This window comes from Ochlerotatus camptorhynchus, unplaced genomic scaffold, assembly GCF_037179485.1.
Source record: "Ochlerotatus camptorhynchus isolate MF236.1 unplaced genomic scaffold, CSIRO-AGI_Acam_v1.1 ptg000071l, whole genome shotgun sequence".
Classification (NCBI taxonomy): domain Eukaryota; kingdom Metazoa; phylum Arthropoda; class Insecta; order Diptera; family Culicidae; genus Ochlerotatus; species Ochlerotatus camptorhynchus.
The window spans coordinates 659,095-673,856 of NW_027040561.1; the positions used below are offsets into that span (position 1 = coordinate 659,095).

Sequence of the window (14,762 nt, forward strand, 5' to 3'; positions counted from 1 at the left end):
AGAAGGCAATGAGCAAAAAGTTTAGATTTCCCATAGTAATTTACACGTAAACTTCAAATAGCTTGTGCGAAGTCTGTTTCTAACCAAATGAGTTGTAACTTTGACATTGCTTGGTTGCTCGGTTGCTAAGAGCTTGGTTGTAGACACTTTCATTGTACATTTCATAACCATTCCCAACCATGCGAAAAATTCCTTACGTATTTTGTTTTCGAGAAACTGTTTCACCGCAGCTACCAATGTTCTGTCCGGCACTTAGTGTTGTTCTAGTTCATAAAATCCTAACAAAAATAGATAGTAGCAGTTAACAGCTCACTTCCAGGTTTGCATAAAAGTTAATCTATCGTTGCCAGACAAAAAAAAAATACAAACTTAATCCTATGCAAGTGTAAACAAAAACATGAAAAATGAAATTGTATATAGAACCTTTCAACGGTCAACCTAAATCACAGCGTTTTAACGCCCGCTTCCTCATTTCACGTCCGTTCACATTGCCTGTTCTGTTCTGTTCACACGCACATTTTGGGGGGCCCATCCAGCATTTCTCGACCAAGAAGCAGTCAAACCTGAAGCTCTGTGAGAGTATGTGTATGTGTTTGTGTGTCTGTCTGTTTCTGTTTGTGTATTCTACAAGTTTTGTTTGTTCTACCATTTGATTCGGCAATGTGTGGTAACTTGTCCGGTATGTTCCGGTTTGTTCTTATTTGTCCGCTTATTTGTTGCTTTCTTCACCTTTTTTGACTTTGTCTTTGCGTTTGCTTTTTTTTCTTACAAATTAAGTTTTCTTAAAAATATATATACGCTTACAACTTTATCCACTAATCTTAAGCTACATTTATATTGTTTTTTGACGGCTTGTTTTTTTTTTGCTACTACGTTTATATTACTACCATTCTTGGTAAATCACAAATCACTTGTCTTTTTTTCTTTCTTAATTATCTTCTTGTTCCGAATTGTTTGCTTGAACATAACTTTCCACTCACAATGTGTATTACAAATTACAATAAGACTCTAGACGTATAGAGACTACGTTTAAAGCGCAGTTGTCAAACCAAACAGATATTGATTGAAAAAAAGCGCGCACTCACTCTGTCTTATTTGAGTTTTGGCTATGTTTGACTATTGTTTTCCTCTAACCCTCACACATATCGATATCGAAAGCCATACTAGTGTTCAATTAAGTTTACATTTCTGCTGTTATTAAGTCTTGTCGGTTGCTTTTATCGGACTGTTTTGCTGCTTGGGAAGCATTATTTCAACCAAAATGTTTTGTAACGTTACAGTGAAATGCAAACCACGCTCGGTAGTCACTCACTTGGTTGGAGTGAGCTGCTGTTGTTACATTTTGCCCAAGCCGATAATTTTGGAAATGCATATTTGTGTGTGTATGTGTGTTTTGTCTGCTGATATTGGTTAGCTCAAAGCAATCATGTCCAATAAACTATTTACTAACAATAGATATTTAATTATGAATGTCCTGTTGCTAGTACGAATTACCTGCTTCGTACTATTTTCGCAGTGTTCAAATGGTTATACTGTTGTGTTAAGTAAGAATATATTGAGAGGAGAGGATTAAGCAGCTTGTTTTGGAGAACGACGGAAAATATATGTATGTGTGTAGTAGTGTGTAATAGGTATTAGTGTCCGTAGCTTATGTGCTATTTCGTCTACTTTACTTAACAATCTAGTGCTTCTGATGAAGCTGTAACCGTTTGACTTCCACCTCCAGCTCCCTGACTCGCTTTTCGGAATTGTTGAGAGACTTTCGCAGGCTCTTGATTTCCTCAGCTTGTTTGTTGAACGCTTTTCGGAGCTAGAAATAAAAAGATGGGAATAGCTTGTTATTGATTGTCAAGAGAATTAAGGACGTGGTTTAAATTCCAGGTGTTCCTGGTCAATAGTTCAAAAACTACCTGTTTTGTTTAAATAAATTTATCCCAGAGAAAATTTCCTGGATTTAATCCTGTTTGTGGCCAACAATTGAACATTAGTTATAAGAATATTTTAATGATTCTACCAATTTTTTTGGAAATGTATTTGAATTTCGGAAGAAAATTCATGCTTAGAAATTCAGGTCGTGTAACCGGTTTCAACGGTAATACCGTGCCATTCTGCAATACCGAAATACCGGTTTTTAAACTTCTGAAAATTGATAATTTCGGTTATTTTTATGTCCAAAGATTGTAGTTTAATAGTTCAATGAGAGCATTTAAAAGGTTTACTGACCTGATAGACTTTAATAATCAATCAATTAAAAAACTACAAGGGACAGCCCTATGGGGTTGTACGCAATGGTGATGTAGGACTACGTGGTCTTATATAATAAATCTTATTTGCTAACTGCAGCAGGAGCTTGTGTTTTGTGCAGGAATAGGAATTTGAGTTCTCTTTGCTTATACTCTTTACGCGCTTGACATAGATGGCCCACAGCAACTCACGAAGAGCTACTGATTCCGATCAATAGTGGTGCGGCTTCTTCCTCCTTCTATGCATGCTCATGTGGGCTGCAGCTCGCTTATTGTAGGCAGCCTTTCGTTGTGTACTAGAGAACACCACCACGCACCACGCGGTGATTGAATAAACACCGTTTGGTGAGACCGGATGGAATTCAACTTTGAAATCTGTGTTAGGGAAATCGCTTTTCGCAGACAATCGGTGATAATTGTAACTATCATAGCAACAGTTGCACATTTGTGCAATTTTCAACAGTGGAATTTTGAAAAATGATGATGCCTAGAAACAATTCTGATCGATTGGTGATAAAATTATTGGAATTGGTCCAGGGGTAGCTGAGTTATTAACGTTCAAAATCTTTCATAATTGTGTTACATGTTCAATTTCCGGTTTTACCCCCGGTCCTCCATATAGAAATCACAGACGTAGTCCTACGTCAAAATCTTATGTTTTAAGATTCTTCAAAACGGTTATTGAGCTATATTCACTATTCTAACTTGCACCTCTAAGCGGCGCCGGTGGTGTAGTGGTAAGCGTGATTACCTCTCACCCCAGCAGGCCTGGGTTCAATCCCAGTTGGCTCCGCCGGGATGTTCTGTGGCATAACATCTCTGATCACGCCTTCCTTCGGAAGGAAAGTAAAGCCGTTGGTCCCCGGTTCATGTGTTGATGGGTCGATAGGTAGGGTCCAGGCGTGGGAGCTGCCTTCCTGGCGTCGGTAGCATTGGTGCTCAGCACGGAAAACAAGATCGACGGAAAATAAATCAAGGAAAAAATATACCTTGTCTTTCTTGGTAAAATTATTTAACAGATGTTTGGCATACTTTCCTGATAAATGGAAAAATGCAAAAGTTGTTCCAATTTTGAAACCGAATAAAAATCCAGCTGAAGCTTTCTAGCTACCGTCCAATAAGTTTGCTTTCTTCAATAAGTAACCTTTTTAAAAAGATCAATTTAAATAGAATGATGCTTCACAACAATACGAACTAAATTTTTGCAAATGAGCAGTTTGGATTTCGCCATGGGCATTCAACTACTCAACAACTCTTAAGAGTTACCAATTTAATTCGAATATGATGAATTTTACATATCTTACCCCTGATGATAATAGGAAAAGAAGAACCTACGCCGTAATTTCCACTACTTAGAATCAATTTGAAGAACGTTTTAAAGCTCGGGACCTTTCATGATTTCAAAACGCCAAAATTTACAACTTAACAGAGTCATGGATTTTTTTTTAAGGGCATTTTGCCGAACACTATAGAGTTGAATGGGTCTAAACCAAATTTTATAGTAAGAGATAAATTTAAGCAATTAGCCGAAATCTTAAAAAAAAATATTTAAAAAAATCCAATATTCTGAGGTTTTGACATTTACTTATAACCTTGTTATAACTTGATTAGTGAAATTTGTGACTTATGAAAATCGTCGCAATCCTAGAGAGTAGGCTGTGCGTGTGTTCGAACCTGACGTTTGTTTTTTTTATCTATAATCGGTTGTTGATCTGGCCATAACCAGGCCCAGGAGACAATTTCTAGTTCCTCATTCTAGGTCCCTATTATTTGCCTCTGAGAAGCTGTTCCGAAACCAAGTAGAACCTCCACGAGTCGTCCCATCATTAGTTCCATCATTCGTTGAGTCGCAGCGTTGAACCAAAAAAGGTTTGCCAATGCACATCAAAAACCGACTAAATACATCCGAACATTTGTTTATCTCAAATCGAAGGAAAACATTCCGCGCAACTACCATAAACTGGACTAGTTCATGTTGATCTTCGTCAAGCTTCGTCTACAATTTGGACTTCCATGTCCAGGCAGTGTTCAGGTTCAATTGGCTAAACTTGGTGAGTTCGTTCCATTTTGTAAATTTTTATCTTTTCAAACCAGTAACGTTCAACTTTTCGTGGTTCATTACTGGTATAAGATCTACCACCAAACCCTAGTCGTGACAACTTCAAACAAGGGAATCAGGATTTTCCAGTAATCAAAGGATCACATTTTAGTCCTTGTTAGTCCTTGACCGGAGGACAGCCAGAGGAACAACCAACGGATGGGCCCAGGCTAATAAAAGCCATGAGTGGCTTTGGGGCCCTCTCTAGGACACTGGCTATCGCGGGTCAGCTCGATGCGATTATCGAGTTCGCTAGTACGCGGAACAATATCGCAAAGGACCTCAAGCAGGCTTGTGACAGCTCCGCGCAACGGTGTACGAGGCCCAAGACGACCACATGCGGCTAAAAAAACGACTGGAAGTCGCCGAGAGGGTGGAGAAGAGGGAACCGAAGTCTACCCAGACGGACGCCTTCAACTTCGCAGGCAACAGTACGATCATAGAGGTAACTCTAGGACTAGAAGGTCCCGAAATAACGTGCTCAACTTTTTGGCTCAACTCTGGTACCCTCTTCGGTCCCAAGCTAATCGATTCACCCCTCGAAACAGAGGAAAATCCACTAACCCCTCATTCTATCTGTCAAACTTTCATAGTGAATCAAAACAAACATTGTGTAGTAGTAGAATTTCGACTAGAATGGGGCAAGTTAATCGTTTGCTTGGGACTAGTCAAGTAGTGAGCCAATTTAAAATCGTTAGTTTCGTATTGATTGTTGGTACGATGGTCAGCGAGGCCCTCCACTTTGCCGTGACACAAGGGCAGAAGCACGACCGACCCTCGCCAGTAAAGGGTGTAGCACGCTCTAAGAGACGGAAAGTCTCAGCCCAGGTAGAGTGTGTGGCCGTGGTTGAGCAGTCCAAGGCAGCAGTGGACGAGCCGCAGAAGTGGCCTACAATAGGTATAAAAGCGATTGAGAAAGGTGTTTCTAGGCAGGGTGACAACAAGGGCGCTCCTCCAAAGCCTCTGGATAAAACTGCCCCTAAGAGCAGCACTGCCCGGAACAAACACAGGACAATGGGCGAGGCTCTCATTATCAAGACGGAAGCGTCGAAGTACGCGGAAGTCTTGAGGAAGATGATAGCTGACGACCGTCTTGTGGAGATGGGCAATAACGTGAGGAGCATCAGGCGCACTCGTACTGGCGAGATGCTCCTGGTGTTTAAGCGTGGCACTAGAGACCAGGGACCGACTTTCCAGAAACTGACAAACGAGGTCGTTGGAAATGGGGTGCAGGTAAGATCGCTAGGCTCGATGATCACCATCCAGGTTAAGGACTTGGATGAAGTGACAGAGGCGACCGAACTGGCCAAGGCGCTCAGGGAGCAGTGCCAAATCGAGGTACCGCCAACAGCGGTGGGCTGGTCGGTTTGCCCAGTGAGCATCCCCAGACCGGTTATGGCTTGCTTCAGGTGCTTCGGTCAGGGCCATTTGGCTCGGGACTGTAAGAACACCGATAGGAGCAAGCTGTGCAAACGGTGCGGCTCGTAGGACCACAAGGCGCAAGGTTGCCAAAAGCCGCCGAGGTGCACTATAGGCGTGGAGAAGGGGAAATCCCCTAAAAACCACATGGCAGGTGGCCCACGCTGCCCGGGGGCCAAGAGCAATGCTGCCCCGGCCAAGAGCATTGCTCAGCCATGTTCGAGGTAGCGCAGTTGAAGCTGAACATTTGCTCGGCTGCCCAGCAACTGTTGTGGCAATCGGCAGCGGAATGGGGAGTGGATGTCGCAATCATCTCTGACCCGTACCGTGTCCCATCCAGCCACGGGAATTGGGTCACGGACGCGTTGGGGATGGCGGTGATATGCACGATGGGGAGCTTCCCCGTTCAGGAGGTAGTCTCGTCCAACTCGAGCGAGGGATTCGTGATCGCCAGGGTTAATGGAGTATATTTAAGTAGCTGTTATGCTCCGCCCAGGTGGTCTATCGAGCAGCTCTCGCAGATGGTGGACAGACTCATTGCGGTACTTCTCGGCCTAAGACCGGTGGTCATTGCGGGCGACTTGAACGCATGGGCGGTGGAGTGGGGCAGCCACCAAACCAACCAGAGAGGATGCATCATACTGGAGGCAATGGCCAAACTGGACGTTGTACTAGCCAACACCGGCTCGGTCAGTACCTACAGAATCCGTCATTGATGTGACGTACTGCAGCCCGTGTTTGGAGGGCAACCTACACTGGAGGGTCGATGAGGGTTACACCCATAGTGACCATCAGGCGATTCGCTACAGTGTGTGGCCAGGTGAGAGGCGAGTGGCAGGAAGGAATCCTTCCTGCGCTCGAGGCTGGCGGACGTCGTTTTTTGATGAAGAGGTCTTCGGTGAAGCACTGAGGCGGGAGCGAATAACCCTGGATCTGACGGGTGAAGAACTGGTAGCAGCGCTGACAAGGGCGTGCGATACAACCATGCCTAGGAGAGCCTATCCCCGGCATGGCCATAGACCGGTGTACTGGTGGAGCGAGTCGATCGCTATCCTCAGGGCGTCTTGCCTCCATGCGAGAAGGAGGATGCAACGAGCTCGTACGAACGAATCTCGAGAGGAACGCCGCGTCGCTCTTCGAGCGGCTAAGGCGGCCCTCAACAAAGAGCTCGCCAGACGCAAGCGTGCGTGCGTGCGTGCGTGCGTGCTTTGACAGCTTATGCCAAAGCGCCAACACGAACCCATGGGGGGATGCCTACAAAGTGGTCATGGCCAAGACCCGTGGCGTGGCGGCACCTGCGGAGAGATCGCCAGCGATGCTGGCGTCGATCGTTGGGTTCTTGTTTCCGCGTAGGGACGTAGACTCCTGGCCGCGGATCAGGGAGAAGTGTTTAGAGTGACAAACAGAGAACTGAGCGATATTGCCAAGTCGCTGGTGGTGGGCATGGCCCCGGGTCCGGATAGGATCGCAGTTGTGGCTCTGAGGGCGGCCGTTGCGGAAAATCCAGACATGTTCCGTTCTGTTTTTCAGACCTGTCTGGACGTAGGCATCTTCCCGGATGCGTGGAAGTGGCAGAGGCTGGTGCTGCTCCCGAAGCCAGGAAAACCCCCTGCGGACCCGTCAGCATACAGGCCCATTTTTTTGCTGGATACCACTGGTAAACTGCTTGAGAGGGTCATCCTCAACAGGTTGTCGGCTTACACTGAAGGTGTAGACAGCCTGTCAAGCAGGGTTGCTTCCACTCACTTGCTATAAAACAATGTTTTTCAGAATTATGAAATCATTAGATGATATAATGATGTGTTGTACTTGTAAGTAACAAGAAGAGGGTGTAAAGTATGTATTTGACTCATAAAACCTGTCAATTTCGCTTTCAGAGCGTCACAATAAGCAATCCTATGATTCGCGAGCGTTCACTCAGAGAGAGCGCTCACGAATCGTTAAATCGCTGATTGTGACGCACTAAAAGCAATATTGACAGGTTTTATGTGTCAACCACATACTTCACGATTTCTTCTTGTAACTTACTAGTGCTAATTATCATTATAACATCTAATATTTTCATAATTCTGAAAAACCTTTTTTATAGCAAGTGAGTGGAAGTAACCCTGCTGTCAAGCAGCCAGTACGGGTTCCGTAAAGGCAGATCCACGGTGGAAGCCATCCGCGACGTCATCCAGACGGCAGAGGTGGTCCACCGAAAACGAAGGGGTATTCGTTACTGCGCGATGGTAACCCTAGACGTGAAGAACGCGTTCAACAGCGCGTGCTGGGGGGCGATAGCCCGCTCACTACACCAACTCCGAATTCCCGAATTCCCGGCTGTACAAGATTCTGGAAAGCTACTTCCAGAATCGTGTGTTGAAGTACGACACAGAAGATGGCGAAAAATGCGTTAGAGTCACCGCAGGAGTGCCACAAGGCTCCATCCTGGGCCCGGTGTTATGGAACGTTATGTACGATGGAGTGTTGAGGATACACACTCAGCTACGTTTTGCTTGTTCGGTAATTTTTTACCGGAAATAATCGGTAAATTTAGTATATTACAGATTTTTCGGTAAACAAAAATAATTTCACCAATATTCGGTAAAATTTTAACGAAGTTTCGGTAGTTTGATTATAAATTTTATGAACTCTGTAAAAAAATACCGAACGATCTGTAAAATAAGCCAAAACGCCGAATTCGGTAAAAAATTACCGAACAACCCGTAAATCACAAGCAATTTTACCGAAATTTTGTGCTATCAAACTGTCAAATCTGGAGAGGCTTTATTTACTAGTGAATGGTAAATAGTGCATCCGGAATCAAGTGCAGCAGGTAAGGATAAAAATTCTTGACCACAATCAATGGATCACCGACATATTTCGTGAGTAACTGTTTATTTAGCAAATCCAATTATTTTCCAGGCATTTTCAGCGATAGCATGATTTGATTGCAGGTTATTTATCTGGACTGCATCGCATAACATCGGGCTCTTACACATTTCGGCGTCAAATACATTTTTTATAGCACGTATCACAAGTGCAGTGACGGTTTTAAAATTAAATAAAAACTGATAAATATTATTTCAAGACTTTTTAATTTAAATTAACTGAAAACGGTATTAAAATTAAAAAAAATAGTGGAAAAATCAGTTTAACAGAACAGTTCGGTAAAAAATTACCGAATCGCTTCGCAAAAAAGTACCGAATCGTTCGGTAATTTTGACAGCTCATCAAAAAATTGGTTTACCGAACGTTCGGTAGGCATTTCGTTTACCGAACTGATTACCGAACGTTCAGCTGTTGAAAGTTCGGTAAAAAATTACCGAGTACGGTAAAAATTTCTGAGTGTGTAAGATTCCCAGTAGGCGTGAAAATTGTAGGTTTTGCCGACGATGTCACGCATGTCGGTGCAGCATGCGACGTTGACAGTCGGCGAGAGCACAATTAGATCTGTGCGCTCTCTGAAACTCTTGGGGGTTATGCTCCATGACAAGCTCAGCTTCGGCTGACACGTCGAGTACGCCTGCAAGAGAGCGTCTACGGCTGTGGGGGCATTATCCCGCATGATGTCAAACAGCTCGGCAGTGAATGCCAGTAAGCGCAGGTTTCTCGCTGGGGTCGTAGTATTTTTCCTCAGATACGGCGGCCCTGCGTGGGCTGCAGTACTGGATATTGACTGTCACAGGCGGAAATTAAAGAGCCGTGCATACCGCACCATCTCGAGGAAGGCCGTCTGTGTCATAGCAGGGATGATGCCAATTGGATGCGAGGACCGTTCGAGGGGTGCGCAACAACGCGCGACTTTTTATGACTTGATAATAGTGACAAGACTCGGGTAGCGAACACCGCGCCGTTATGCATTTCTATATTGTCTATTTCAATTAAAAAATATTGTTTATTTTTATAGATTTCACATAATCATTTTCCCTTTGTCCTTCTCCTTTTCCTTTCCCTTTTCTCTTTTCAGAATGCGAGTAATGACGCTATAGCCGAAAGTCATAAAAGCCTAGGACAAGAGTTAATGCTCATACCCCAACCGTCAGAAAAAAATGGAGCATCACTTAACCTTTCTAGCTTTGATGCTTCCAACGACCAACCAATCATATAATTACCAAAATCGGATCGTACGGTACGAGATGTTCACGTTTCATCCATTTATTGGATTCTGAAGCATCGTGTTTAAATCGAAGATTTGGCCCGATGTTTTCTGAATCATCTTGCCCCTTAAATGCTGCAAGGCATGGTCGTTTTGATATGTGTGACGCATCTTCGATGTGAAACATATATCAAATAGACAAGAAAAATTATGTAGGTGTATATATCATTTTCTAAGATGCTTTCAAGAACTGGCTGTGTTGGTGTTAGATTAGATAGATTTATGAAAATCTTTGCGATCCTAGATTTTGATGAAAAAAAGATTTTTTTCATCAATCTGCGGCTGATTTTTTTCGAATTGTTCAATTCTGACAAATTTCCAAAATCTCAGAATAGAAAAAAATAAAATATTTGTTTGAAAAATTATTATATAAAAAAAAAATTATACATAAATGATTTCAAAGCGGTAACCATAGAAAACAGTACATATCTTCAAACGTATTATACAGAGGTAATTTATATTTTCAACAAAGTTTCATATTTTGAGTAGTTCTAAATTTTTACCCAAGAAAGTATCCTCTATCTCTGTAGGGGAAAAAATTAGAATTTTCATTTTTTTTTTTACAGTAGAGCATGATAATTTTTTGAAATTATAGGATTATTGGCGATACTTATGTGAACAATTCCTCTGAAGATACTTTTTTGATTAAATCAATACTTTTTACACAATTCAATTAAGTTCGTGATTCAGTCATCACCGCCCACTTAAGTACAAACAAACAATTTGAAATGTTCAAAGTGTTTTTTTTATGTTACTTCATACGCGAAGTTAACGATTTTCAGAGTTGGTTGGAAATGCTGACATGAAGCTTTAGTGTGATGATTTATTAGCTAGAGAATGATCTTTAGAAGAGGGTAGGTGGATAGTTCCGTTAGAGTACGGCAGTATGAAAATTGAATAGAAGTTGAAAATGAGCGAAGGGCCATTAATGCGACAGTTTTTCAAGATAGAGGCACATTTTTGGTAAGGCATCCTACAGCTTAAGAACAACAAAGCAGCTGGGAAAGATGGTATCGAAACTTATCAAAATAGGCCCGGATAAGTTGGCCACTTGTCTGAACCGACTGATAGTCAGGATCCGGGATACAGAACAGCTACCGGAGGAGTGGAAAGAGGGAGTAATATGTCCAGTATATAAAAAAGGCGAAAAACTGGAATGTGAGAACTATCGAGCGATCACTATTCTTAACGCGGCCTACAAAGTGCTTTCCCAGATCATCTTTCGCCGTTTATCGCCGCTAGCAAGCAGATTGTGGGAAGTTTTCAAGCCGGTTTTGTGGACGTGCGATCGACAATGGACCAAATCTTTACGTTGCGACAGATCCTCCAAAAGTGTCGTGAATATCAAGTCCCTACGCACCACGTATTCATCGATTTCAAGGCCGCTTATGATACTATTGACCGTGAAGAGCTATGGAAGATTATGGACGAGAATGGTTTTCCCATTAAGCTGACCAGACTGATCAGGGCTACGATGGATGGTGTACAGTGCTGCGTGAAGATATCGAGTGCGTTATCGGACTCGTTTGAAACTCGCAAAGGACTTCGACAAGGCGATGGTCTTTCCTGCCTCCTGTTCAACATTGCGCTAGAAGGTGTTATGAAACGTGCGGGCGTTAACATGCGGGGCACGATCTTCAATAAGTCCAGCCAGTTCATTTGCTTCGCTGACCACGTGGACGTTGTCGGTAGAACGTTTCAGGCCGTGGCGGAGCAGTACACCAGGCTGAAACGTGAAGCAGAGAAGGTTGGATTAAAGGTGAATACGTCGAAGACAAAGTATCTGCTAGCTGGAGGAACCGAGCGAGAGAGGGCTCGCATAGGCAGAAGCGTGACAATCGACGGAGATGAACTCGAGGTGGTAGATGAATTTGTGTACCTCGGATCATTGCTGACGTCGGATAACAGCTGCAGCAGAGATATTCGTCGGCGTATTATTGCCGGAAGTCGTGCTTACTACGGACTCCACAAGACCCTGAGGTCAGGTAAACTTCACCTCCGTACTAAATGTACCATGTACAAGACGCTCATAAGACCAGTAGTTCTCTGCGGGCACGAGACGTGGACGATGCTCGAGGAGGACCTGCAAGCACTGGGTGTTTTCGAACGACGAGTGCTTTAGGTGTATGGAGGCGAAGGATGAACCACGAGCTGGTGCAACTATATGGCGAACACTGTATCCAGAAAGTTGCGAAAACTGGACGGGTACGATGGGCGGGACACGTTTTAAGAATGCCGGACAACAATCCCGCAAAAATGGTGTTTGCCTCGAATCCGGCCGGTAAAAGACGAAGAGGAGCACAGCGAGCAAGGTGGTTAGACCAAGTGGAGCAGGATCTTGGAAGCGTGGGACGGTGAAGAAATTGGAGCCACCGGACCGAGTGAATTGGCGTAACATTGTGATGCAGGTGCAATCCTGAGGGATGTTGGACTAGGATAAGTAAGTAAAGTAGTATTAACTAACCACAAAATAAAGGTCTAATTGTAAGCATCAACTTCGTCGAAGATATTTTTTCCCGTAACCTCACTTTTTACCTGTGCACCAACTTTCAAACCCATATTTAATGCCATATTTATACTCGAATCGGTTGAAAAATACATTTAATCTTCTAGTTTATTCGATATCTATCTATGCTTTGAGAGTTGGTGCACAGGTAGATTGAGGTTAAGGCACGCCCCTGTCAAAATGTACTTTTTCTACTAAAATTTACATTCTAAACCACTGCACCTGAGGTCTGTGCATTGGCGAGAGTGGTTTTAAGCATAAATTTCTTCAAATGCACAAACCAATGATTGTTATTGTACTGAGTCTGAGTTGGTTTTGGAAAAGTCTGCAAAATTGTTAACTATATTGATAAAAAATATACCTCATTCTCCGAGTTCAACAGGTTGATATTCTCCAGCGAGCTGTTGCGCGAACTGTTCCTCGAGCTGCTCAGCAAGTTGTTCTGCAGGTTGGCAATGTCCTTGTGGTTCGCGGTCTGGTGCTGACCGAAGATCGCCTGCAGCTGGTGGAACTTTGTACTCTGGTTCGTCGATGTCTTTTGACTCTTTTCGATAATCTGAGGGAGGAGGGGGGGTCAACAATTATTCCAAAAAGCTCAGTTTTATGCAAAATTTAATTACGTTAGTTACCGCTTGCGGCCTATAATCCGGTATCGTCGGTTGTGACAGGAAGGCAAACTTTTTCGTGTTGTTGTCAAACTTCCGGTTGTCGAGTTCATTTTCCTTGTTGTTTTTGCCGTTGGTGAGGGGTGTCATATTGCCACCGTTCGTGTAGCCACCGTTCATCGTTGTGCCATTGGTATTGCTATGGTTATGGTTATTATTGCTGTTACCATTGAGATTGCCGTGGTGGTTGTTGAGGACATTGTGCTTGCTGTTGGTGTGATGGTTTGTGACAAATTTGCTCTCGGTGCGGGTTTTCTGATTGGTCGTGTCCAAAATGGATTCACCTGAAATCGAGAATTGATGATCATACAAAATCTGCAGAGGAAATTTGCGACACTTACCAGTCTTCATAGACCTCAGGATGGGCTGCACATTTCTCCCCTGGAACCATTCTTTGGCGCCAATAGCCGGTATATCAGCCAGCGTATCCGGATAGAGGTCATTCTGGAACAGAGTCGATTTGCGAGGAACAATCATCGAAATCGGTTCGCAAATATTTCCCGTAGCGTGCAGTTTGTAAAATCTAAACACTTCACATTGCGTTACATTTACACCGCGTTTTGGCATGAATCCCAGTGCCTTCTGGGGTTGTCCCGAAAGGAACTGATTCAAGTAGTACACGTACGGCGGTTCATCTACCAGTTCATAGTACCGGATGTTACCGTCTCCTTTTCCTGCTAGGTAGATCATTCTTGTGTCGTAATCGAAGTAGGGAGTGACGACTCCACTCGAACTGTCAATTACTTCCTGTACCAAGGGCTTCTTTAGGTCATGCTGATTCCACACAGCAAACTGCCGATCCGAGTGTCGGGAAAATCCTGTCGTCAGAATGCGATCGTTATCGAGAAAAACTGCCTTGGAACATTTCGTTCCCAAGTGACAGATGCCCTCCTATAAATAAAATGAAGATGATTCTCTCTCTCTCTAAGCAAAGATCACGATTTTTCTCACCGAAACGACGATTCCACTGCGCGGTTCGATCACCCGCAGCTTCTTATCCTTGGAAGTGGTTGCAATCAGCGACCCGTCACGACTGATTGCCAAACTGTAAATCATATCCACGTGACAATTGATCACGTTCATCAGCGGTTTCTCGGCATTACTGACGTCCCAGACGCAAATCAGATGGTCGAAACCAGCGCTTATCAACACGTTCGACGCAGTCGGGTGCCATTCGATGTGCAGCACCTTGCGCTTGTGACCGACCAGTTCGGTTGAACATTCGGTCAAGTTGCTCGTCAGACCACCCTCAGGGATCTTCCAGAGTTTGATCTGCATCAAAATACCAGATAAGTAATAATTAACCGTTAAGGTTAGAGCATATAGCTATTACTCACCGTGCAATCGTCGGATGCCGATGCGATCATGTTGTCATCGAACGGGTTCCACTTGAGGTCCAGAATTTGACCGGTGTGTCCAATCACCTTGCAGCACTGGAAATCGATCCGGCCGGTTTGGTTAATCGGAATCACCACAAAAGTGGTGTCGGCCACGATGGCCAGGAATGTGGGATTGATGGCGCAAAAGTTGCCATCGTTGCCGCTGCGGACCACACTGATGTCTGTGTAGCAGCACTCTTTCCGCGTGGGAAGACCGTACACGTGCCGGAACTTGGAAGGCCGCACTCCGCGGAACCATAGCTGGAATGAGGAAGAGAAATAGTGCAACTATTAGGAGTTTTGGTAAATTT

The 14,762-nt window shown here is 43.9% G+C and overlaps 1 protein-coding gene across 4 annotated transcripts in view; it reads right to left on the reverse strand.

Annotated features, from left to right (window-relative positions):
• Positions 1-852: 852 nt before the first annotated feature.
• The window catches only part of LOC135697528 (coronin-1C-like), a 206,538-nt gene continuing 192,628 nt past the window's right edge, over positions 853-14,762 (reverse strand). For 3 of the 4 annotated variants that reach the window (XM_065217284.1, XM_065217282.1, XM_065217285.1), the window contains 6 exons: positions 14,410-14,712; positions 14,024-14,344; positions 13,414-13,963; positions 13,028-13,356; positions 12,769-12,963; positions 853-1,810 (listed from right to left, as the gene is read on the reverse strand). In XM_065217284.1, coding sequence (XP_065073356.1) covers positions 1,682-1,810; positions 12,769-12,963; positions 13,028-13,356; positions 13,414-13,963; positions 14,024-14,344; positions 14,410-14,712 — 1,827 coding nt within the window. In that variant the 3' untranslated portion in view covers positions 853-1,681. The remainder of the gene's footprint in view (positions 1,811-12,768; positions 12,964-13,027; positions 13,357-13,413; positions 13,964-14,023; positions 14,345-14,409; positions 14,713-14,762) is intronic. The other variant, XM_065217283.1, reaches the window with a different exon arrangement.